Genomic DNA, 27,505 nt, shown 5'->3' on the forward strand with positions numbered 1-27,505 from the left:
GCTGAGATTTAATTAGATAGAACATAGAGACATATAAAGTCAGGGATTATATATCTTGGAGCACACGGACAATTAAACAACTTTATACTGTGTCTGCAAACAGGCTTTGAACTTTTATTGTAGCGCAGTCTCTCTCAGAAGAGACAGACTGCATTAAAATGTAACCCTGTAAAAAAAAGTTTCTTAATTGGCTATGCTCCGTAGAAATCATGTCCATAATTATTGCTCAGTCCCATTTTGTATAGGCATGGAATTTGCAGGGGTCCATGGTTGCAATTAAGCGTAGTTGCTTTTTCTTTTTCCTCCCTCGAAGCTCAATGGGGGAGAAGAAACGAAAAATATAATGTTCCGATATGTAAATATGTAGCATTTATTGGTGCGCAGTAGTTTACATCGACCTCCTGATTCCACAAATGTCTGTCTGTCTGCATGTGGAACACATTTTGAGTTGGTCATCTCATCAGCATCACTGATAAACCTGGTAGGATGAACCCTAAGTTTTCTAACTTCACTCTGCAACACAGACTCTTTATAAAAAGCTCCATACATAACGTCCTGCATGCAAACAATAAAAAGTTCCCTGTATATTGTTGAACTGTTTAACTCGGGTTTACTTGAAACAATTTAGACTGTGATGGTGTTTATTCACGGTCACAGGTGGCCCTGTATCCTCTCTGGCAAGACATTGTGTGGTCCAACACTTGCGAGCTGGTGGGAGAGAGCACGTGTGGGCCGAACTCGCTGAGTTAGTGGAACGGGCGAGAGTCGAGCGAGTGGTCTGGCGCGGATCCAAGGTTAGTGCACTGAACCAGCTTGACAGGTGAGGGATTACAGGCTTTGACCAGGGAAGAGATGTAGCAGTGGTCTCTCAGGGCACACGGGGGCCCGCTGCCAGACAGGAGGCGTGGAGCGAGTGGGGGTGAACCCTGCAGGGAAGTGAGCAGTAATGAGAGCTGCTGGGGTGGCAGTACGAGCAGAAGATGCTGACGGAGGTAATTGTCCAAGTCGCAGTTCACCGAGACGTTTCGCTCGGTGACTGATTTGACTCGCGAGGTCAGTTATTTCATCCTACAGCTGCTGGATGTTGAATATTTGAAAGAATGAGAAACTATTTTTGCAAGTCGGCTTTGCGCACGTGGCAGGGCGTGCATTTCATTATCAACCAAAGACAAGAAAAGAGCTCAGAGGAGGCGCAGGAGAGGCCAGAAGAAAACTTGACTGTAAGATCTGAATGTTTGGCAACTGTTCTCCTTCAGTGTAGCTACAGTCATTGAAAAGGTCCCATGAGGTGTTTTTACTTCCTTAATCTGATGTCTTCCCATTAAAAGGAGAATGTTGGAACGAGACAAAGGACAGTGAGGGATCTGGCTTTGTGAGTGTATGCTAATGGGATCAGGCAGTTTCCTTTGATAGATGGAGGAGTCAGAAAGGTCAGATTGTAAAAATGTTTGTGAAGTTTTTCTTGGCTGGACTTTTAAGTCGCACCAACTAGTACATCATGAGGTCGAAACTGATGATGATGGGAAATCATCAGCCAGCTCATGAATTTGAATGAGGGCCGTCCAGCGTCCCTACAGATGCGGCAGTTTGGAGCGCTCTGGCACGAAAACGCAGGGTTGGACCCACAAGACATCTGGCAAAGTGCTGCTTTGAACTGTAGAATACATGCAAGCACCCAGTCCTGGTGGACTACCTTGTAAATGCTCAAGATAAAAACAGACAACATCTCTAGTTCTGCTCCATCCATCCTCAGTATGACAACCTTAAAGGAGTGCTGCGCTACATGGGCGAAGTCCTATGATGTCAATGACAGAGAAAGGTGGATATTGTGGAAGAGGATTAAAACAAAACAGCCTCTTTGTCTGTGCCTCTGTCACTGTCATACCAACCGCTTTTCATCTATAAAAAATTGGCAGCAGCTGTTGTTGCTGCTCATGCATCCTGCATTCAGAGTGAGCACCTCAGGAAATATGCCTCAACATCTTCATCCAACGACGCCATCCCTCTCTCCGAGAGTGCGTCGCCCCCTATGGAGTGACGGGCGTGCCACGGATGACTGATACCAATCCTGATATCCTTCCACTGCTTAAAGTGCCCCAACGCACTCACTGAATTATCTTGTTGCTGAGTGCTGGAGGCGACCGAAATCGAATGGAGGGGATTAGTGAGCCTTGTGGAAAGGATATATTGGAAGCGGGTGATTTTGTTTCCTCGCTGCAGTTATGGAGGCACTGTTTTATTTATTGTGTATGGTATGTGGCAACCAATATTTAATTCCATCCTCCTGTCAACTAAATCCTTCAATGTGCGGAAAAGGCGTGGGGGAGGAGGACGTCTAATTAGCACATTCTTGATTATGCAATAAATAGTCAATTCCAAACTTGAATTGATGCATGAGTTAACCTTCAGAACATAACTAATCTTCCCTGCCAGATCCTCCCACTCACATTGCCTCATGTCGACCAACAATAAACTAATAATGTTATGCAGCAGCACATTATGCAGCATATTGTCTGTTACCAATGGAGGCCTTGTTTGCTTGAAATATAGGGTTTGTCTCGGGTTGCTGCCTTTCTTTCACTTGCCTGTTTTGAGCAGATAATATGTACAAGAGAAGCTGAAGGGTGGAATGTATTATCAGCTGACATACAGTGGCTGAGGCTGACTCCAGGGAGAGCTGCTGTATCTGCGGTCGTTCATCGAGGACAACATTTGTCATGTTACTTCTTTTATCCACTTTGGTTTCAGCTTTTAAAGGGCAGCCCTAGAATGGTATATATTAAAAAAAAAATTGTAAAAGGGTTTTAAACGTATCCTTACTGCAACAAACTGTCATAATGCAAACATGTATTTCTCAGCCATGCAAGCAGTGAAGCAGGAGGGATTGGTCGATCCATAATTTCCCCCGGAATGGAACTTCTCTGCAACTACTGAATGGATTAGCATGCAGATATTCATGGTCCCAGAGGTGGATCCTAATGTTTCTGGTGTTTCCATAAATGTACCTGTTGTGCCTCCATATTGTTTTTTTCAACCTCAATGCAACTTCTGGATGCATAGCCATGAAAGTTACCCACATGGCATTAACCCCCTCCAGGCTGTATTGTAATAAATTTAGCTTTCCATCTGGTATACTCACATGCTTAACTAACATGGTGAATTAACAAGTGTGAGTATTTGACCCCGGCTACAATATCTCAAAATACTTCTGAACCTAGGAACTCACTGTACAGAGACATGCACAATGGCTTTTGTATCACGTTCTGCTCTTGGTTAAGGATTTATTAGGACTTTGTGGACTTTTGATTTATTTTTGGACAGAGGCAGTCCATAGACCTGTTTTTTAGTTGTTAGTTTGTCTAGTTTATATGATCCTGTTGTTGTTGTTATTGTCTGCCCTGTGTCGTGGCAATTTCTACAATCCCACCTTTAGCAAGGAGGAAACGAGACACAATTCTCTTACAGTATTGTCACACATTTAATGCTCGAGCATGGTACATACAACAGAGTTGAGTTTGTCATATGCACCCAGATAGGAAGACAGTGGTTGGTATTTATACATTTGGCTAACCCACCCATTCAGGAGGGGGGTGTTAAACAGTTGATGACACGGGAAAAGCAGCACTTCAAACATCTTCAAGCTCCTCCTAGAGAGGAACAAACTCATTGATCAGCCTCTTTGATATAAAGGAAGTAGGTGACCGATAACGTGTCCCCTGCTCTAAGACCCCTGGAGTGAATCCCCCGTGCTGTAAGGTCTTTGTTAGGTGAATCAGCATGGGTGAGAAAATCATTATAATATCAGTTGGTCGAGCAACATCCTGAATTCTCAAGGATACGTTTGCTCACAGTTGTAGACATCAAAGGACTTCCTCACATCAACCATTTGCCTGAATAGTAAATTACTCTCACACTGTGTCCGGGCTAATTAGATTACTGTGTCTGGACTAATTAGATTACTGTGTCTGGAGTAATCAGGCTAACACTCATTCAGTTCAACAGGAAATAGCAACATCAAAGTGACATTTGTTAGAGATTCAATATTGATCAATCAAAGTATACCACATGTTACATTTCCCTTACACCTGCAATATAGAGTATCCCTACCTCCCTTATGTATTTAGTCTCCTCTGCGCCCCTGTCTCCTTTGTCGGATCTTGCGCTTAGTTACAGGAGTTTTGGTCCAGAGTTAAATTTGCTAGCCATTGTTTTTGTATATTTGCAATCGGGTCCAGCCCTGCATTTAAACGTGGCTTTTAGACTCTCGGTTTTATTAAATCTCCCATCGATACACTCTTCACTCTACATCCGCTGTAGAGCTGTTGACATACACTGCCCACTCAATGATCAATGCATTTCTCCTACAAACTTCCCCCAGCTTCTCCTGTGGGGCCCCCAGGTCCTCATACCAGCTGGGCTGCTTGTTTTGGGTCGCCCCTGGAGGCCTTTTTCCCAGTTGGCTGTGCGTGGAACACTTTGTTAGGCAGGAACCTTGGGGACATTTTCAGAAAATGCCTGTAACACGTCCTCTGGACACACTTTGTAATGTGTGTTTGCACTGTATGCCAAGTTAGCCTATGTGTCCTGAGGGAAGCTCTCTTCAGAGCGCTGACTTTAACCCTCTGTGTTGACTTGAACTAAATCTCATACATTGCCGAGAGATTTCCAAAGAGTCTTGCTCAGTGCAGAGGACACTAAAACTCAGGGAAAAGGTTTTTCAAAAGAAGTTCAACAGTAATGACAGAGACGGCCAGCCCTTGTTCCCCAGCATCTGTTTAACACTTCCATTTAAAGCAAGGGGTGGAAGCCAATTTGAGGGACTCCTTGGCCCATTGATCACCATTGGAAAGCAAAGCGTTGGAAACTTGTGTTTAACAACCACGGTCTGTTCAGACAGTGAAACAAAAAGAGGACAGTAAAAGTCAATTGGAAAACATGTTAAATTCCAGCTGGTACCACTAACAAACAGCCCAATACTGCTGTTCTATACCCAGCAGTTGATGGTGTTCAGAAAAAGGAGGCTGTCTTTGTGGAAGATGACTCAATAATTGTTTGTAGCAGTGTCATCTCTGCTCTGAAGTTTGTATTTGTTACAGAAAAGTGTGTTTACAGTGAGATAAATCTACTCAAATGCAGAATCGTTTTTAACTGTACGGAATCATTTGTTCCTGACTTTAGTCGAACAGGTCTGGTCCACCGTCTCCTCGTCTCCTCTTTGCATTCAGCGCGCACACATCCTGTCTACTGCTCCCACACAGTCTAAACTCCCCAATCCATCGCTGTGAAAGCCTCTGCCTGACTTGATCTTGGATTTTTTCGAATTTTCCTCCGACTTGTTGTCCTTGATCTTTAACTAGCTTTAATCCACTGCCATGACAACCAAGGTCCCAGGGAGGGCAGAGAACTGTCTCTCCAGCGTCTATTCAGGCCGCACACACAATCCTTATCTGTCCTCCGAGAGGTTTAGGTTCACGCAAAATGAAAAACTGCTTCAGAACATGGTGACAGCTACGTTGGCTATGTCCAGTTTCCCTGGCATTAGATTTATCAATAATTTCAGGGTCAGCATTTAAATTGTAGAATAAGAAATTGTATATTTGCCACATCTGTTTAATAAAAATGTAACAGTGACAAAAATAGAGGTGTAATAAAGACATCTACAAGGCATAAAGTAGGTGTGTTACTTTGAATGCCACAAATGAAATATGCTCGATTGAACAACGCCCTCGTTACAGCAACAGGAAATCATCTTAAATAAAGATCAATATTTGAACGGTTGTGACACCCACCTACTTTCGAGAATAAAGCCACAGCGTCGCAAACAGCACTGGGAGGAATTACAGAAACCCAATCTCCAGCATCAGCAGCAGTGAAGAGATCGTTTATAACTTTAAAAGCTGACTCTTTCAAAATGTGGTTATTTTTTCCAGTAGATGGCAGGACTAGCAGACGAGTTCAAATGGCAAATCATTTCCTATAGAGCCTCAGGAAAAGCAGTTTAAAAACAAATCAAGAGCTGATGATCTTGATCCCTTACAAAAATGCAATATCAGATAGAAAATTCCAGAAATACAGAGTTATTTCATCTGGAGGAGGAGAGACAAACAGAACCCAATGAATCAGTTTATTGTTACATGCTGACACATAATTCTAGTCGTTACAGTCCGCTCAACGCTCCATGTAATTGCAGACCAGTGAGCGCTGGTGTGTATCTTCTTTATAGAGCTTATATATATTCCTGATTTAGTGATGCGGAAGCCACAGGTAAAGGGGACATACAGCAGTGCATTGCAGGTCCTACAGCTAACATATGTAACCCCATCTGTCCGGGCAACGTATGTCAGTGTTTGGTCCTCGGTGGCACAAATGCTAAAAATACTCAAGCTCCTGTTTCTCATTAATCGCATCCTTGACAAGCGGTGTTATCCCGTTCATCGGTTTCCATCCCGCTAGCACATGTGCTCTCTCCTCGTCTATGACTGATCTGCTCCTTTCACTTTCATTTCTCTCTTTCCTTTGTTTTGTTGGTGTATGGTACTAATTCTACTCGTACATATTACAGGTATGCGGTCATGATTTAGAATAAAGGGGTCGTCGTCAGTGTAACAAAACGTACATGTTCAGTGTTTCAAGGGGACATTTACTGTTTTCCTGAAATGTTTCATCATTCATTGTAAGGTGTCGTTACAACTGCAGTGACCGCACGTGTGCAGCAACCTATGTCAGTCACAGCGGGCTGTGCAGCACAACCACACTGCGACATTCAGGACATTCAGATGACCTTCGAGTCGCAGAGCCACACAGCTGCAGCCCCACCACCGAAGAAACTGAAAGTATGATCATTACAACATATAAGAAAACACCACACAAATGTGGAGTGAAATATCGATGTCAGTATCGATCAAATAATATCAAATAACCAATTATTTAATTGATCTGTAACATGTCAAAAAAAAATGAAAGCTCTTTATCCCGAAACATCTTAATTTGCCTTGGAGTTGAATATCACATGGCACAAAGAACAGCAGTGAAACCTCTCAAAAGGAACTGGAATTTTGGCAAATGTGTCGAGAAATTATCTTTTGAATTTGATGAAATTAGTGGTTAAACTATTTTCCAAATAATTGGATTGTTAAAGCTGAAACCTGCAGACATCATGGTATAAACATTCATGTTTGCATGATGGTGAACTTCAGTCCCTAGGACAGAAAAACTATGACTTTGAAGATGTTTCTGACGCGAGAAATAATGAGAACATCATCAGTTTACATCCTCTTTTCCAGAAAAGTGGGAAAGAAAAGAAGATGCAACCGGATCTATTTTCCGATCAATCTGAGTTACACAAATATTAGGGGTTGGATACATCCGAGTGGAAACCTGCCACCTCCACACACATCCGATGTTGTTATTGGCCATAATGTTTTGTCGCAGAAGTTTCAAAGGACATGATTAAGTCTGTTTCTTCTGCACTTTGTTCTATTTTGCTTTTATCCCTACACATTAACTTTTCTATCTCGGCCATGTATAAATACTTAATACAGGCATTAATGGAAGGAAACATTCTTCATGTCACATCTGAAAGTTGCAGGTGGCAGAGCTGGATTAATGAGGCAAGGGGATTTGTTAATGGGCCCAGTGGACTGTAAACCAGGATAAATTGGCATATTAGCGATCCCACACACCTGTGATGCCGTCAGAAGCTTATGGGCTAGAATGTTATCGCTATATGACAACGCGGTGGCGAACATCACACCTCCCCTTGTGAGGAGGTGGTACAGCAACAGAGAGAACATAAACTGTGAAGGAGTCGGCTGCTATCACAGTGTCGTCTACCAGCAGCACTGTTGGCATCTATTAGCCACTCATTTGCATTCTTCTTTATTAGAAAGATAAATGACTTCCTATCGGACAGCTTCAATATCACAATCAATACTTTAGAGTTAAGTGTATATCAACACAAATGACCTAAGTGGATACCCTGCGCCTGTATGGAGATAAAACTCTGTAGCTTGACAACTTATAAAGGTGTGAGTAATTTTAAAAGAAATCAATACTAGACTAGAAGTCATCACACATAGCTAATTATTGGACGACGGCCAGAGCCGGGACAAGAAGGACTCAAGTTCCCATACTGCATGTCTGTTGCACAATCTTTTGTCCTTGGTCGACGAGTTAAAACTACCAACCATCCCAAACGCTCATAATTAATGTTTCCCCGCTCGTGTTGCACCATTATGGTAATCACCGTCAATAAAGGTTACTGCCACTGGTTAACCTGACAAGGCAGCAAAACTGTCTAGAGTTTATGTTTGGAAAGTTAAAGCATAATTGACTTTCTTTCATGTCGCCAAGCGTCCCTTGAAAGAAAAACTAGTTCAATGAAGATAAGCGCTATGCGACCAATTCGGACGCGTTAATTGTTTTCTTTTGTGGGATATAGTGCAGTCATTTTTCATGTTACCGGGACAACAAATAAATACCTTGAGGGTCTAGACTCTGCTGGTGCTCTGAAAAAATGGAACTATTATTTTTTAAGAACATTTAATTATATTTCAAATATATCGCGGTGTATGTTTTAATTAATACTGTTTGCTCTTGTTTAACACACAATGAACAACAATACAAATCATTTTATATAGTCTTTCTGTCTACTAGGTATTAGACATAAAGGTTGACAAGTAATTGTCTTCTACAACTGACAAAGTGATATGGAAGTTAAACAACCCTTCTTGTTCTCTGGTTATCTCCATGAAGGAGGATATGTTTTCACTCCTGTCCGTTTGCTTATTGATTTGTTCGTTGTAGATAACACAAAAACAACAGATTGGTTTTCCATTACACTTGGTGGAAGGACGCGAAATGGGTCAGGGAAGAAAGCATTAGTTTCTTTAACATTGCGAGACCATTGTCTGAGTTTTCCTAGGGGGAAAGTCATGGATCATGAAAAACCAAAGAGTCAGGAACATTTAGGGAACTTATATCTATTAGTGTGTGAAATTTGCTGCAGCTTGATTGAATTGTAAAGGGACTGTTGGGCCTTGGCAGAGGTACACGCTCTACTAAGTGCTATTCTAGTTTTTTTTTAATGTTTTATCAGAGTTATAGCAAAAAGCACAAATGTCTTTTTGGCAGATGGTTGGATTTTATGTTTAAGTCCGACCATCTGTCAAAAACACCTTTGTCTAAACCAAAGACAGAATGCTGGGTGCAATGTCAGTCTGAGACACCATCTGACTCATTTAGATTATTCCAGACTACACAATCTGGACTTTTGCCTATGGCTCGAAACTCCCAACAACTACTGACGTGTTGCTTTTGACTTGTGTTCGCTCGTACTTCAGGGGCAATATGGTGAAGTCTGGCTGGGTCTCAATACTACTTCATCAGGCCTACTTTAGCCTCCTGCTCAGTGTGCAATCATCTCATTCGACACTGAGTTCCCATGTTTCCCTCTTGAGCTGCTGTGAGCACAAGCTGCATTAATACTTGAGCCCCAAACCAAACATTGGTGAGTTGTAAGTGGGGAGGACGAGCAGCACAACAACAAGAACTAATGGAGTCATCAAAGGGTAATTACTCATCACTTACCGTCATTACCATTCTAGCCGCATCGATATAATAAGTGGATATTCAGTCAGTAGATCAACAGCTGCTGAGCTGTGATTTAGGAGTCTCAAAAAGAAGCGACTATCTCGACTCTGCAAACACTTGGTTTCTGAAAGCACAGGCTGGAGAATCGTAACCAGCTGCCCTGTAGGAATGATTAAATTGCCTGTTGCCCCCAAAAATGCTGTTTGATAAACTGCCAAAGAAGTCTGACACATTTCTTTTGGTTGTTAAAATATGCATTACAGCTGGTTTGTGTGATATTGAATTCCTTATTAATGCACATCTTTAGTGACTTTATGTTTTCGGCAACTGTTGGTTTATACTTCCATGATAGTTTTATCCGTGTCACTCAATGAAATAACAATTTAGAGGCCAAGTGTTGCTGTAAATCAGAAAGAAAAGTACATTCATTTCTTTTGTGTCATTGGACTTTCACATTTTCTCTGGAAAACCCCTGTTTACAAGACTCTGAGTCAGTTTGTGCAACACATTCAAAGGCGCAGCTACTGTAGGTTTAGGGATTTTAATCTGTATTGAGCGGCGTGTTTATCCACAGCTTTGCTTCAGACTCGGATTCTTCTCCAGAGAGGGAGTCGGGGGTGGATGTTGCTGGTGGCAAAGAATATGGGATGTACTGAAATGATTGTGTTTCAGAGACAATGCTCAATGCGAAGTGAATCAGAGCCGTTTCCCGGAGGAAAAACAAGAAATAACCAACAAAAAAAACACAGAGATACAACTTGAGCTATCTTAAAACAACAGAAAACACACTTTGATTTAATCGTTTCATGGAGTAAGGGTTCATTCTAGGAGACATCAACTTAGTATTGGAGAATTTCCAGAGCTGAGTGGTCTGCGTTCAGTTTACAGCTGTGTGAACACCTCCTGGGAAATCCCTTCCTGTTTCAGTCTGATTCACGCCTGCTGGGGATGTCAACTAATGGTAACTTTGAAGATCATTGGCCAAAGCCTTTCTATATCAATAGGAAATTGACTGAAATTCAAAACTAATTAGAGCACACCTCGATGAAATGTTTAAAGAATTTCAGTAGGTGGATGGACGCTGGATTCACATGGCACCACTGAGCAACATCTCCCCATTTGTTGACATAAAGTCTGCACTTTCTTTATGAAATCCCGCTGTGGGGTGGTTTCTTATCAGACATACCAGTCAATATATACAGGATTTGACAAAAACTTTAGAAAACAGATCAATGAAAAGGATTAAAAAGTCAGCCATGAGTTATAATAGAGATACAGGGAACCAGACAGGTTCAACAGATTATTTGCCCAATTGCAGATACTGGTTCAGCGCCTGTTCTATACCTGCCTGTTTGGAATGGGCTGTTTGCCTGATGCTGATTACAGCTTTCTTTCTCAAACTAAATGTGACCTGCAGTAATTGAGCCGTGGTAAGTAAAGACAGGACTCAGCCCACAGAACCCTGAAGCTGCAAAGAAGAGCTGTTCATTCTAATTCTACCAATTGGATTTGATAGTGCACTGCCTTGGGCCTTGACACTTGACAATACCCATGTCAAGTGTGAAGCTGATGAGTGGTTCTTGGGATATGTGAACCTCAAACAGATAGATTTCAGGAATTGGTAGATAGATGATGGTTTTGCTGCACTGTAACTCTCACCAGTTAACCTGGTGAGTAAAACACCTGACTGGCCAATTCATTTCAAACAATTAAAAGCAGAAGGCATATATTGACTGATAATTTAACATTCGTCACGCCCAGTGGACCTTTGACTTTCCTTTCTCTCCATTCCAAGAGGAAACAATTTGCTTGCTCATTCAATCAGCAAAGTGGCTCAGCCAAGAATACATTACCCTTGTCAGGACCTGTGACACATTAACCTTGACAACGCAACAGAAACGGAATGTTATCTGTTGACCGGGTCACATCTCAAAGTGATGCCCTCTCTGCCACGCTGTGAATAATTCATGCGAGACGGGGCGAGAAGGCGAGTAGAGGCTGGGCAACTTCAGAGCCAATCCATTGGCAAAGTGAACATATAGCACTCTCATGCTTATAGCTATTGATTATGTGCCACGTCAGCCGGCAGCCTGGCAAAAGATTACAAACACAATAGACAACAAGATGGCCTGACTGTCCGAGCTTGCTAAGTGTCGAGTGGAGTAGTGGAAGCTGGGAGGAAGGCGAGCTGATGGAATGAAAGACGTTCACTAAGTGAAGATAAACACTTTCTCCTCATTTACATGTAATACATGGATTCTTAGGGAATAATAGCTTAATCGTGCCTCGTCTCCCAGTGTGCGAGGAATGAGAAAATGTGGTGACGTGCAGAATGACAGACCCCTATATAGAGGATTTGTCTGTTACACCTGAATCCATTAGAAAAATCTCCATCCTCACCTGGAGTAAAGCCGATATAGAGGTGGCTGATAGCATCAGCCGGCATCGGGGAGGGAGCAAGTCTCAGAGAGAAGCGGCGCCGCTGATATTTCGATGTTCTGGCAGCTTGTGCACGCTATGTTCTAATTTCCAAACTTCAGCAACTTGTATTTTGTGATGGCCTGTCACCTTCGGATGCAAATTTCATCTTTGTTTTTTGAATTTATTCAGGCGCAGCAAACACAAATGTTTTCCTCAAACGAACCAACGTCAAGCCTGATTTACAGCAGCACAAGTTCAACTGAGTACAAAGTGCTAAGTAAAGCCTGCTGTGCAAGGATTGCATATGTGCACAACATCATGTTTAAGCAGAAAGATTAACGTTTGCGAAAATCCTTGTCACTTGATGTGTAAGGCCCATGCATAATGAATTGAGCGCCTCTGAAAAGAGCGCGGTGACAGTTTCTCGTTCCTGGATATGTCAAGACTTCATACATTTCTATTATTAACTGCTGCTCTCATCACATCTATTGATTTTCCATTTTTTCTTTCATTAACAGCCAGAGCGCTGATGCCAATAATTCAATCGTCAATCTTCTTTATGGAGTCATGTTGAATAATAAAACCAAGGTCACGTTTCAACACTGAATATATTAAATAACTTAGTTTTATTTGACAAGGTAGCAGTAAGAGTTTGGGCAGTGTGGTTTGCCACTTATGATGTTGTTCATGTTGAATTAGCATGTTTTATATTTCCTGTGGTTACATATTATCTGTAGATTATAGAAAGTATGGCCTCTACGCTGAGTTAATCTAAATCTGAGTCTGCAATGAGTCAGCTTGACGACAGAATTTTATCATATCTTTGTTGCTATTATGGCAAACTGGTACCTTTTATTTTGGAGTTGTCAGTCCATCCCATTCTTGTTAACATGATATATCAAGAACAGTCAAATGTACAAATGTTCCCTTGGACTCAAGGATGAACTGATGAGAATGTGGTGGTCAAATTGCAAGGTCGCTGCGCCCTCCTCTCCCGAAGCACAGGTCTTGCCTTGTGAACCAAAAACTACGACAATAAACCCTTCTCTTCTGGGAAATTTTCCCACAAAACCTTGGGGAATGTGACTGCAGGGCTCTGCTCCCAGGGCCAACACTTATTTTTGCAATATTTGCTTACAATTATAAACTATCTACATTTAATGTACATTGTATAATTGCAGCAGATCATTCAAAGTTATATGTATGAGCTGATATCATCCCTAAGGTGTTCGAAGGGTTTAAGGTCAAGGCTCAGTGAAGTCACCAAACTGGGACAATGATGTCTTTACTGACTTTGTGCATGGGCCACTGTAGCCTTACCATTTCCTTTCCATGGAACTAAGGATTTGATCCCAAACTATCAAAACCAGCCCCGCACCGATGATATTCTAGATATATTGATGTGGATGAAGCTGTCAAACAGCAGCTCAATGGTTCAGTTGAACTTCTATGGTCATTAGTGAAAAAGAACAAAGAGTAAGGCACAGACTTTACATCACAAAAAAATTATTTCATAAGCTCTTGCCAGGTTTGGCCTGCACCTTCCCCTGGCTCCACATTCCTATTTAATATATGTAATTACAAGCGCTGTGTGCTCCTAATAAGCACAGAGAGCCAAGTGGCACCATGACAAAGCAAACTGGGCTAATCCCTGTTATACCGGTCTGCTTTCTGCCTGGTTCCCTTTTGCGTGCAAAAATCCTAAAATGATTTTCCACACCGCTGCATCTCCCTGCCACAACACCTTACCTTATCAACAATGCTAACACGGCAACCTGCACGATCTCTTCATTTGAACTCACGAGCGGTGTGGTTCGAACGACCTGTACGAGCTGGAGCTTCTTCTTTTTGCTGACTTTAACACATCGACTGGAAAGAATGTGCCCAGGACGCGGGAGTTAAAAATGCTGTGAATGGAGAATCGTGGCTGTGGTGTGCTGCACAATGCAAATGAATTCACCAGTCAGTGAAATTGAGACTGGTGCAGATAAGATTGGTGGATATGTTCACTTTATTTTGCCGTGATGCTGTTTTTTTCCAGACCTTATGTAGGACAAGGTGACATGGGCTCTATTTTAATCCCTGTCCAAAATATCTGAAAAATGTGAAGCCACAGTGCTGTCCAGGAAGTCCTTGAGATTGTTCTTTCTTTCTCAGGTCAATGATAAAGATTTCCCTTGCAATCCTGCAGTTTATTTTTGTTTATTTTATTGACCACAACCATTTTTCGAGGTGTGGTTATTCCTTTCGACAGACTGACAGTCGCAGCTGGGACCTTCTCACCGTGCAATAACAAAAACAAGTCGTGCTTTTCCTCTCCTTGCAATATAGATGAACTCTCGCTTCTAATGGTTTGATCGCAGTGTCTGCCGCAGCAGTGAGCCTGATTAATGAAGGTGTATAATACAAAACACATCAAGAGAACATCAACAGCAGAGGCGGGGATGAGGGAATGAAACGGGAGGGAAGGTGGTAAACATCCAGCAGAGGTGGAGAGACGCAGTGTGTGGAGGTACCTGGCGTGAGGAAGGAGGTTGAGGAGCAGGAGACAGATCCACAAGCCCAGGTCCAGAGATTTGATCTTCCAAAGTGCAGCAGCCATAGCCGTATAAACAGGAGACTCCTGTGGAAATAAGAGCAACAGCTAGTCAGTGGCTTGACTCCATTGATCTCGATATGTTTTAAGTGACATATAATCAACGAGGTGATGGACGTCAAATGACCGACACATTGCATATACTTTATTTCTAATTGTTCATTTCAAATTCAAACCTGCTTTGTCTGGTTCATGTCTTTGATTGTTTCTTTGGTTTAGATCTATTTGTAAAACTTAAATGTGGTTCTCATAAAAAGAGAGTTGTTTTATGAAGGTCCTATTAGTTTTTTGCCAGAGGCAAGACTTGGATGTGCATAGAGGTTTTATCGTTCTCATCACAATCACACAAGTAGTTAAAGCACAATAATTATTGATTACTTATCTTATACATGACTATTGTTAGTTACATGTTGATTGCTTCTGTTTATATTTGAGGCGTTAGATATCGATTCAGATACCTGGACTTTGCGTATCAGAGTGCTGATGCAATACCAGTGCATTTAAAAAAAAGACAATTATATAATGTAATTTAACATCTTTACACAGCAAACCCTGTATGCATTCATGACTGCTATCATTGTTTGTTCTGGTTCAGGTTAAACCCTTTGAAAAACAAATATGATATAACTTGTATTAATTAGTCTCACAGTTATAACTGAAAAACAACAAAAATATATGAACGTAACAACATACAACTATAGGTTTCTTTAAGAAGCTGTTAAAGTGCTGCCACAGTTTTTAAAGATAAAATATCTTAAGAGTGTTAAACCATTCAGTAACAGTATAAAACAATAAATAGTGTTTTATGAGATTGCTGATGCCTGACCCTTCCTTTACAGCTGTTTCTTAGGCATTTCTGATGCAGGCATCTCTTAATATTATGACTAACATATATTTAATTCAGTCACGATGCTGGAACACAGACTCCATCTCAGCACCTCCACAGTAACTAGAGGCACTCAGGGCTTCATTCATATGTATCACTTTGCGCATAAACCCATACCACCTCATATGGAAAACCAGAGCTTATGGATAGAGCAGCCACAAACACAGCTGTTGTCTCCCTGAGCAGTCGACCTGCATCATTTTCTGACAGTAATTAGCTTTGCTTATAATGTTTTTTTCCCGGTGCTCTGTGTTTATCTGAGTCTCCAGCTGCTGGTCCTAAACCAGTCTGGTTAACAGGTCTGGTTTCAAATCTCATTGATATCGTTTTATTTGCGATAGTCAAACAACTTTTCCGACATTAAGCAAGACATCTGACCGGATTCATTTTCAGTTTCATTATGAATGTGCTGGACGGGGATTAAGCCTTAGTGAGTCCCCACAGTGCTGCTGTCTCACTTCTGACTTCTAATATACTGATGAATGAGATTTCTTTAATGATCTTCTATATCTGCTTTTGTTAAATCTGAAATTTAGAAATGAGGTCTGTCCAATCATCAGCTCTTGATTCAGAAATAAGACTGGGTGGAATATTTGCTTAATGCAATGCAGTTCCTTAGTTTATCTCCGATGTGTTATTTGGTGATGAAATCAATTTTTATTATTAAGATTTGTGGTTACATCACAAACCCTTCACTGATTTCCTGTTTTCAGTGGTTTGTTTCAAGGCAGTTCTAGACGGGTTCGTTGTTGTTGTTTTTTTACTGTGAAGCCCAGCCAGCGTCATAATTATGTTTTTTTCATATCAGCCCGAATACTTATCTATACCTATAACTATAATCCTCACAGGCATGAGGATAAGCAATGTCCGTAGTGCTACACAAACTGAATACATTAAATATTCAACAACCCATCTAAATATCCCCAAACCAAAACCAAGTGAATAAATATAACGCTCTGAAACAAACATTATGCAGCTGTTCACATGTAGATCCCCTCCTCCATATTGTCACTCTCTGGATGTTGCATATTTCTTACACTGTAATTATTGATAATTATTATGAGGAGGTTGCAGTCTGGCAGATTACAGAAAGACTAAATGACCTCTATAAAAAATACATGCACGCAGAAATTGGATCGTTGCTATTATATGTTGCCTGAAAAAAAAAGAAGAGTAAAGAAAATAAAGAAAACACAGCAAGAAGAAGGAGAGGAAGCCAAATATCTGCAAAGGACTGGGGGACGGCACTTACGTGGCCACTCGAGCATACACACGTGTGTAGCAGCTGTGTCGCTCTTGAAAGGCTTTCATTGTGCTTTTGTGAGTCTCACCCCTGGTTTGCCATACACAGACAAGATCAAACACTCTCCTTGGGTGAAACAATGTGCTCCCAGTGTTCCTGCAGAACGCAGATCATCGCTAGAGGAGTAAACAAATGAACGGACATAAAGATGCACTTCAGCCTAATGTTGGCATATAAAAGCTGCAGTAATAGCGCCCCAGCCTGTGACTATTCACGTACGGCACAGGAGTGAAGGCTCCGAGATGAAAACACTGTGCAAAAGCCATCTTAATATTGATTGTAGCTCAACACCGAGTTAAATGAAGAACATAAGTCTTGATCCTGGCAGCGAGTAGTGCGAGCCAAAGACTTCTGACTTAGCAGACCATTCTTTGTTACGTGCAGAGTTTTGTGTGATTTGCATTTTAGATTCTTGTGGGGAGCAACAAAAGGTAAAAACGTAGTTTAAATGAATAACATGATTAAAGGTACAAGCCTTGCTTTCTGCGTAGGCGTCAAATCTAACAAAAAAAATCTGCAATGCCAAAATGGCTGAACTATGTTGACCACTTCCTCCCAGTGAAATGAAATGTGCCAAAAGTTTATAGTTTATGATCTATTCTGCAGCTAGCCTCCAGGTTGAGATCAAGAGGCATTGACTTCACTTAATATGTACACTAACACTAACAGGGTACATGACATGAGTCAATATGTATTGTTATTTAGCATTGTAAACCCAAGAGCCCCAAGGTGTAATTGACGCACAGATGTTTACAGTCATCTCTGTTGACCTTTGACTTGAGTCCATCTGGCCGTAAATAAAAGATCCATCCATCCGTCTACTGTCTGTGACTGACAATAACTACAGCGGGTTGCTATTGTAACATGGAACAGACTATTGATGGTCCCACAAGTAAACATTTTCCGGCTAGGTAACCTGACCTGGATATCTCAACCAGCAATCGAGAATACCCAAGTTGCTCTACATGTATTCATCCAACACCCTCTCAAAAAGTGGCCACATTTATAGCAAAATCTCCCTACGACCAGATGTCTCATGCTCAAGGGCAGGCCAAGTTCCAGACTGTGTTAAATTTAACCAATCTTGCAAGGCTCAATAAAAACTGGGAAAAATAAACAAAGTGCAGTTCCAACAGCTTGTTTTTCTTTTTGCAAATTTCAGTGTTTCTTCCAGGATTTCAGGGGCAGCCTCAAAGGGAATAACTTAGATTATAGCCTTCACTCTATCAGGGGGGCTCCACCTGGCCCCCATTGGCTGCGCCACCGCCTTGAGGCGCATTACTCTGCGCTGGTCAACAAGTGATTCTGCTCCTCTGCTCTTTCTAATGACTCACAAGTAGAGCTGATCTTTATAAGAACCTGTACTAATATTTATGTTGCTGGATCAGGGGGGCATCGCTTCACCAACGCCGTGACAATCACATTTATTTACTTAGTAATCGATGGGGTCTCATCATGAATCCAGATTGCACCGGTCACTCTAACCCTGACGTCTTGAGTGTCTGCTTCTTGTTGTTGTGTGTGGCAGAAGAACTGCGTGCGCACAAAATATTCGAGTCTTGTGTAAATAAGTGTCTCATAAACTGTGGAGCGAATCAAATTAAACCGAACCAAAAGTAAACAGAACAAGTAATATAAGGGTCCTCATAACTTCTGATCAGTGTTGGTGTTTATCGTTAGTGTGTTAAGTGAGAGCAGGTCAGCAGGGGAGTGTGGAGGGAGAACAGGCCACAGGGTAATACGACGCAGAACGAAGATCCCGGGCCTATAATGTGTGTCTGCCCTAATCCTGAAGCAACTGTGGCAATAATTTAGCAGCATTTAGCACTACACTCATTTCGCGTGCTATTGCGAAATGAGTGTAGTGGGAACCCCGTGTCATATTAGGCATCAGTGTTTGCGAATATAACTCTTTCTCTACATTTTGTAAACTGGCTGGCATTAATTCTGAATTGTTATTCATTATCTGAAGACTGTATTTCCTATTACAAACTGCAGGATGCCCTCTGGAGATGGAGGTATCATTTCCTCTTATTATAGTGTCTGTCTGCAAATTGCCTTACTAATTTCCGGATAGATTGCCTCCGATATTAGCAATTTCCACTTAGATGGGGATCATTATTGTGTCATTTTTTAGACGCTGAATGTCCCGTATGAGCAAATCTTTAAAAATACTTTGATTCTTCTTTTTTGCCCTCAGGTTAAGATTAAGATACATTTATTAGTCCCAAACACATGCACACTCATGCAGGTAGGGAAATTTAACCTCTGCTTTTAACCCGTCTGGTGCAAGACACACAGAGCAGTGAGCAGCCATGTACGGCTTCCGCGGAGCAGATGTTGGGGGAGTAAGGTGCCTTGCTCAGGGGCACTGGACAGGGCAGGGAGAATCCTCTTGGATTTTTGGACAGATCAATCCAGGTTCGTCTTTTTGTTTTTTCTTTGTGGAGTCAAACCAGAAACCTTTTCTGCCCATAGTCCAAGTTTCTGCCACTAGTCCACCGCCTCTCCGAGTTGTTTCACCACTGCTAGTTATAGAACTTGGTTGTAGTTGAAAGGGAGGATGAGTTCTCATTAAAGAGACACAGCACAAACTGGTGTAATGATGTGCTCAGTAAACACAAACAGTTTAGTTTCAAAGGACTAAAGAGAAGAAAGTAAAGATCTAATTATTCTCATTACTCAGTCTATAAACTTCATCTACATCATCTCTGTTCTGTTCCGTTCGTGTTTCTTCAACACAAGCACCAATTAGGGCCAGAGTGAAGAATTATCAGGAAAGCACATTTAAAATTGCCGACAAATTCTTTCCCTAAAAATAAGCCAAAGAGGCATTCAATTACTGGCTGCCGGCCTCTGTCTACAATTCTGTGCCTCACCTGTACCTGTCATACAAACCAGGGGGCTCAGCAGTCCCCGGGGCTCAGATTGTGCTTCAAACACGGAACTAGAATGAATTACAAATAGAAATAGACGCGCTTTTGTTGGCAAATTAAAAATAGCTCGCCTAAGGTGACAGTAGACCTAAAGAGCTCTCCATTTCCTGCTCTTCCAACATTTATTTTCCGCTCTACTGTCAGTTGTTTTTTTGTCTGTGGGGGGGGGGGAGGCATATGCGATGAGTAATGCTATCGCTTGACAGAATTAAAAGGCTTCAAATACCTTTGATTCAAATTAGCTGAGTAATCTGACTGGACAACTATGCTCCTGAACAATGTGTTTAAACAAGACGTTGGCAGTTCCCTACTGGAGACAGCAGATACAATCTCAAACTGTAATATCATACAGCTTGGTGGAACAAACACGAATCCCACTCCTGCGTTTAATGTGCACCCCAGAATGTCAAGCAAGGGACCTCATCAGCCAATAAACACTGTCGACTGGAGTAATTGCTGAATTTAGGACACAGCTCCATAGCCATGTAATCCAAGTGGCTGTTAACTAAAAATAGACCTAAATCCTGTCACTATTGTTTGATGTGACGGTCAAGCTCTGCGCGTCAACCAGTGATCTTTGCAGTTCATTGTTCAACTAAATGCATAAACAGGATTTCAAAATGATCTCACGTTTCATTTGAAATATTGGTGTAAAACACATAATTGTATCCAGTATATATTTGTTCAGTCATTTCTATTTAAACAGGTTTTATGTTGCTGTACTGACACTGAGTCTTAAATGTGCATCACAAATAGAGTGGAGTTCAGTTGAAAAGTGACCGGAGATCAGTCGCCCCCAACCGGGGATTCAAATCAGTTATAGATAAACAGCTGAAAGAGATAACAATGGGTAATGAATAGAAAACATTTTGGTTGGCTTTAGTATGAATGATAGACTATAAACGATAAACTAGATGATGAAATAAAGCAAATGATTAAACAATTGAAATAATTTAGCTGAAAGTAAAGATATGAAACAGACAAACTAAAAATAAGGTTACCAGACTATTGGTTGAAAAAGTTGGATAAAAGAATAAAAGCTTAGCCTTCCTAAAATAAACAGCTTTAATATTGAACTTACTGTACGGATAGATGGTTGCAGGTACTTTCAATGTCAAGCTTCTCTAACTCCTTAAAAAATAGTATCCAAACTTAGCACTGATTGGCCAAGTGTATCAATCACTTTGACTGATCCAGTTTGACATAATTAGTAGTGTAACATCTGAGCGGCACAAAGTAGAGCACACATCTCCGCCGCGGCTCAGTAATCCCCTTAAATTCCATCAAGCTGCACCAAGTTTCACACACTCATAGATATCAGTTCGATAAATGAGCCTTTGTCATCATTAAAAAATGGATCTGCCCCCTGATCTCAGTCCTGAATTCTGCAACCAAGTTTCGTGTTAATCCGTCCAGAAGTTTCTGCAAAACCCTGCTTCCGGACAAGCAAATGGACAGGGGTGAAAACATAACCTCTTTGGCCGAGGTAATCAACATGAGTGGATATGTGTGTCTGTCCAAACAGGTTGGGGGAAGCGCAGTTGTCCATGACGCTCTGCACCGGGACCACAGGTGGACCAGTAATGAGGGAGGACACACTTTCTCTCTGCTCTGTGACTGTGGGCATGTGCGCTGTTATGATCATTATGCGCTGTATCACTACCAGATAATCAATCCGACCGGGCTGCCGGGCAAAACTGTTTCCACTGGGGCCCATCACGGTTGTATTAGTGCAGGGATAATTTGTCAAGATTTTGGTTTGTTCCCCTCAGAAATGTAAGAGGATCCATTATGAACTCGGCACTACATGAAAATAAGCTGTTGCTGTTTTTAGGGCAGAGGAGAGATCATTCTCATGCTGACAATTTCCTCTTGCTGTGCCAAGGCTTAGCTAATTAATGTTCTGAGTGAGTATATACAATCAAAGAACTCGAAATAACTATAAAACTAGACTGAAAAGGCCCAAGTGGCCCTGATGGTCCAGTTTAATCAAAGCTAAACATATTTGATCTCCTCTGAATTTAAGGTGAAGTGACTTGATAAATGTTTTTATAAGACCTAAAGTTGGCAGTCGAACCTCGCTGGCTGGTTTGGCCGAGATCTGGGCTACTTTGAAGCTCAGTCTCCACTGGCTGCACATTCAGGGGTGAAAAGCTGTGCTAAACTTGTCGACGCACAGGAGCTGTTTAGCATAACGAAATTAATAAAAGAACAGACCAGATGGAGTTTCTTACAGTGACAGATTTGGACTTTTCTTACTGTGTGTGTGTGTGTGTGTGTGTGTACATTTACATAATAGTAGAGCGGGAACAACAGAAATGTGGTTTCCGAAAGGAGGCCAAAGTGGTTGAAAGCAAAAACGCTGTCACAGCGCTGCAAACTGTTATATTTTGATGTGAGCAAGGAGCTCAAACCCTTTTTATTTCAATAAGTAAAATGAAACTCAAACACAAAAATGTGTTCCAAGTGTACTTGTGGGTGACGGCGACGACGACTTGAAACTTGACAAGACGAGACGTGGGGGGGCTTAACCTCTCATCATGGCTGGGCAGCAGCAGAATGGAGACGAGGGATGGAACAGTGACAGAGACGGCAGAGAAGGGCAAACTCCTGCAGGTCCTGGGATGTTCAAACACATCCACATGTCAACTCGGTTCCCCTATCATCGTGACGTCTCACTGCCGAAGCGCAAAGTCCCCAGTGATCCCTGCCCTGCGTGATCTATTTCACCTATTCTTACCACCAGTAATGAGGTTATGTTTTCACCCCTGTCTGTTTCCTCGTTGGTTGGTTGGTTTGATTTGAGGCACAAAACCAACAGAGCGGATAGGAACCTGGTGGAAGGATGTCGTTTAGGATCCTGATGAGGGGGCAGATCCAGGAATTATTTGTCCCTTACTATAATATTGCGAGATAGGGAATTATGCATGAATCCCAATGAAAACAATCTGACACATTTAGGGAACGGAAGCAGATTTTATTTTATCACTTTCTTTAACATGGCAAGACCCTTTTCAGATTTTTCCTTTGAGAAAATTCATGGATGTTATTTTAGGAACTGATTTCTATGAGTGTTTGCGGTTCGATGCAGCTTGATTGAAATTAGAGGACTGTCGGACCTTGGACCCATGTGTGCCACTTGGGGCCATTCTGGTTCATTCATATTTCCCATGTTTAAGTGGGGGAGCAGAACCCAGTCCCTTTTGTGTCTGACTGAAAAAGATTTGTTAAACAACTCGATTCAAAATCGCTACAAGCCGTCAACACCACACGCTTGTCAAGCTCCAAATGAATAAGATCTGTACGTTTACCCAGTTGAGCATGTTTGCACACAGCTGGGTTATTCTCTATAGATACTGCTGAATCTACAATATTTGATAACCATTTATCAAATCTGCAAAGTATACAATACAGAAACGACTGGAGTGAATTCTCAGTCACTGATACCAGCAGAGCCCGATGAACAGTGTTCACACAATAATCCTGATGATTAAAGACGGTCCATATTCTATAGAGCGCAAACCATTAGTCACGCAATATTTCACATAAATAATTCACAGGTTCTAATCAGTTCTTTTTCTTAAAATAATTCTAATTTGAAAGGTTGGAGCTGAGAAAATACCTAAGCTTTGTCTCCAGACTAGAATCCGACATAATTATGAACTTAATGGGGTGATTTTGCCAGCAATAAAACCCATTTCGCTACTGGGAGGAAGAGATCTTATCAGAGTGATAATGTAAATCAGTGTGACTTCTACAAGCAGACACAGAGAAGACCAAACAGCTGCTCATGTGCACACAACAGCTCCGAAATGAAAAAAACACTGGAAAGCGGCTGAAACCTGGGACAGGGCTCCTGCCTCGTGGGCAAAATCCGTCAGAGTTCATCAGGGATTCTTGGTGAAGAGCAATACCTTCTCTAGCACTCACCACCTGTGCACGCGTATCACCTCAGGTCCTGTTCCACCGCTTGAAACCCAACCAACACTGCTGACTGCGGACCTTGCACTGTTTATCCTTTAGGATTCTCTCAGTGGCCAAGTTGGTACATCTTTATGTTCTCCTCTGATATTGCAGCGTTCCACTTAATGACAGCAAAGTAAATCTTCCACATGTTAGCGATAACTGTAAGAAAAACACATCCTGTTAACAATTTAAGAGCCTATTGTAAGGTTAAAGGTGAAATTGCCACACATGTCAATGGGCGTAAAATCATCAAGCCTATTTTTTGCTCACACCCTGTCACCACCATTATAAAGAAAAAGAAAAAAAAGAATAATAACGTAATCAGCAGTTGTTCTAACACTAAGATACAGTGCACGCTAATAGGGAATCTAGATAAAAGTGCCACCAGATCATGGTGCCATTATTCCATAAACAGACACTATGCAATCATCAGTTACCTGATAATGATACGAAAATTGCACTGGGACTGATAATGTAAATGGAGCATTTGATTCCTTGGAGTTTAAATACTGTTATTATGATTTTCAGATTATTAAGTACAGTTAGAATAATGGGTCAACTTTTCTTGAGAGGCTACTAATGAAGTACCCATTCTAAACATGGCTTCATAGACTGTTTGAGTGGTCTGTGGTGTAGCTGGTTGCAGCTTTTCTTTCTGAAACTTTAAAAGTGACTGAACCGCGGTAGAGTACAGACCGACTGTAGGACCCAGTCTGAAGAATCCTGATGCTGCACCACCACTGCAGCGCAAAGAGCTGTTCACCTGTTTATTCATAGTTTATCTATATCCAAAGGATTGTATGTCAAAATGACACACAATTCAATATTGCACGTCCTTGGACCCTTAGCAATACACATGCCAAGTGCGAAGCCGACAAGAGGAATGGCTATCAAGATATACAAGCCACATACGGACATTATTGCAATTTTTAGTTAATTTCATTTTGTTGATTAGTAATTTGCATCAACAGTAACCAAAAGATACTGCCAGGATTTTATTCTGAAAAGACGTTTCCTCCCAGCACTTCTTAGCAAGAAAATGAATGTCAGACACACATTTGTATGAGGCTTAACCAGACAAGATTCCTTCAAAGCTGATAGCATTACATGGCCGGCAGAGCTGGGTCCCACATGGAGTGGAAATTAATATCTTCGTTCAGACTGTGACAAGTTCTGCATCTACTCAATGGATTATGATTACAGCTGGAACAAAGTCTCTGCCCATTAGCAGGGGTAACCAAGCTGGCTTACAGAGAGAAGGAAGGGAGAGAAAAAAGATACACTTGCCCAGTGCTCATGGGGCAATTCCTTTAAGGTGGAGACCTGTGCTGTGAAAACACACAACCCAGAACAAAACCTTCAAACCTGCATGTCTTGCTTGGGATGTTAGGTTTACACACTCTGCAGTGAGTAAATCTTACCTGCAGCTGTAAGAGTAAGAAGTTCACATCTGCCACATTTGTCTTTTCTTCCTCTCATCCATGCAAAATTTTGAACTGATCCACTTGCGAACATTTTTTTTTATTTCAGCAGGAGTTGGCTGCGTGGCAACATCTGTGGCGGCTGCTAACGCTCCTGCAGCTGCCTCCACGAACAAAACATTCTCAGAGAAGGAAGCGTTTGAGTTTCCCATTTACAGTTAATTGACACGCAGGATTTAAGCAAAGGAAACAAGACTAGTATCTTAGATAAAAGTACAAATAGGGATATTGGAGTCGGATTACACTTAATAAGACAGTGACTCCTGCATTATACAGAAGCTTTAAGGCAAAATAACCCGAGCAGAACATTGTCACACTCTTAAAAATGACTCTCCTCTCCTGTCCTCTGCCTAGTCACATATTTAGCCAATTAGTTCGCAGTGACGTTGACTCAGCCTGGTTTCGGCGCAGGGAATTATATCGCGGGGCAGCATGGTAACCTACTGCTGCAAGGATGCGATGGGAATACAAATGAGGCTGTCACGAAAATGCATCTAATAGATACGGCAAGCAATAACAAAGCAGTGGATAAATGGCAGTGGGAAGGAATTGAGATGGAGTACTGAGATATGCATTTGGAAGGGAGAGCGGGTGCACTGCACGAGATGACACAGTACCCACAGGCAGATTGAACTCGCAGGTGAAAATGAACAATGAAGTTGAAAGCCTCCCGGAGCCGGGCCACAGTGGACCCCCTGTTCAAAACGACATTGTTCCGCCAGCCTTTGTCAAAATCAGGCTGCTGGAAACCTGTGAAATCATGTTGGAATTGATGAGGCCCCGCGCTAATTGACCCTGAGGGTTCCTGTATTATTCATGGCTAACAGCAGGTTCCACTTGTTTGCGGTGGCAATAATTGTTTCTTCATTAACCTGCTGACTGGTCACCTAATTCATTTTCAGAATCATTTGGTCTCACCAGTGTGCGATTGTACAGTTTTTGCTTGGTGGGCTGCTTTAGACCAGTGGGGGTCTGCTGGCCCAGTAAAATACCAAATTTTTGAGTTTGAGTGTGGATGTTACAGCCTCTGTGATTGATAGGAAATTTAGACTAAAGTCTTATTGGTAAAAAAACAAAAACAAAAAGCTGTATAGGTAATGAGAAAGCTTACTGATTGGAAACGTAAAACCCAGAGCCTAAAATAAGAAGTAAAATGCTATCAACAAGATGCTATCTTTCAAATAATGACATCATATACTCAGACTAAGTATTGGCCATTAAAGTCATCTATTGAAGGAAAATACATTCATTATGACTAAATACCTTTTTCCGACTGCATCCCCAATCTTCTCTGCAATCTCCATCTTGTAATGAACCATTTATTTGATATACTGATAAACTCAGACATCTCAAGCACAAGAGGTCTCATTTTGTCGTCCTTTGTAAAGCCCGTAGTTTTACTTCAGTAGCGGTTTTAAGTCTGAAGGGTATCAGACTGCCTGGTTGATCCATAATTGTAAAAAGTAGCGTTTAGAAATGGAAACTGTAAAGAAATCATTTGTGCCATAAATGACAAAAATTGAATATATCTCCAACACTATTTAATTGGGGATCCTTTAACCTAGTCCACCCTGACTCAAATCAAAGCCATATCTAGGTCAAAGAGTGAGTCTGAAAAAAGTAACAGCATAAATATTTCACTTCCGCAATCCATTCACAAGACTGGCAGCAAATCCTCCAAAGTCACCAGAGAAACGGGGAAAGCAACATAAGGAGGGCGCACAGTGCAAACATCCGTCTGACTTCATCATGTCTGCCGGGTCCCGTGGTGTCTCTCCGAGTAAAGACGCACCGCTGCGAGAACATGAGATGGGCTGTTTATCCTCCGATGGGACTTCCATGTCACTGCCATCAATCAAACTCTTCCCACATCACCTCGTATCACTATTGGAACAAAGATGATCTGTGCATGAACATGTCAGCTGCACTGCCGCACATTCATTCGCTGTCGCTCCCGATTGTGCGGCAATTTATCCGTGCTCGCAGCGTGAACTAATGGAGAGCAATGTCGAGTCACTCTGCCACTTTGGTCCAGGCTGAAATGTCCCATGAAAAATTGGCCCGGTTTGCCTTTAAATTTAGCTCAGACAAAAAGATGAAGCCTGTGACGGCTGGCTCCAGAGCCCCAGCAAGTCACGGTTTTCACTTATCCAGTGTGATATCTCCACATAGACATTCATGTGCCCCAGATGATAAACCCCAATGATTTCGGTGATCTCCTAACATTTCCCACAGTGCCACCATGGGGTTGACATTTGCAATTTTGAGTGAGCATCTATGAGATGGATTCCCATGACATTTTGTACAGACATTTTTATCCCTTCG

General features: G+C 41.7%; 1 protein-coding gene across 1 annotated transcript in view; it reads right to left on the minus strand.

Moving 5' to 3' along the window:
• The window catches only part of gabra3 (gamma-aminobutyric acid type A receptor subunit alpha3), an 86,149-nt gene that overhangs the window by 44,555 nt on the left and 14,089 nt on the right, over positions 1-27,505 (minus strand). Inside the window, exon 2 of the mRNA XM_062406134.1 lies at positions 14,529-14,635. Within this exon, the coding sequence (XP_062262118.1) occupies positions 14,529-14,614 (86 nt within the window). The 5' untranslated portion in view covers positions 14,615-14,635. The remainder of the gene's footprint in view (positions 1-14,528; positions 14,636-27,505) is intronic.

This window comes from Platichthys flesus, chromosome 15 (genome assembly GCF_949316205.1).
Source record: "Platichthys flesus chromosome 15, fPlaFle2.1, whole genome shotgun sequence".
In the NCBI taxonomy this organism is placed as follows: domain Eukaryota; kingdom Metazoa; phylum Chordata; class Actinopteri; order Pleuronectiformes; family Pleuronectidae; genus Platichthys; species Platichthys flesus.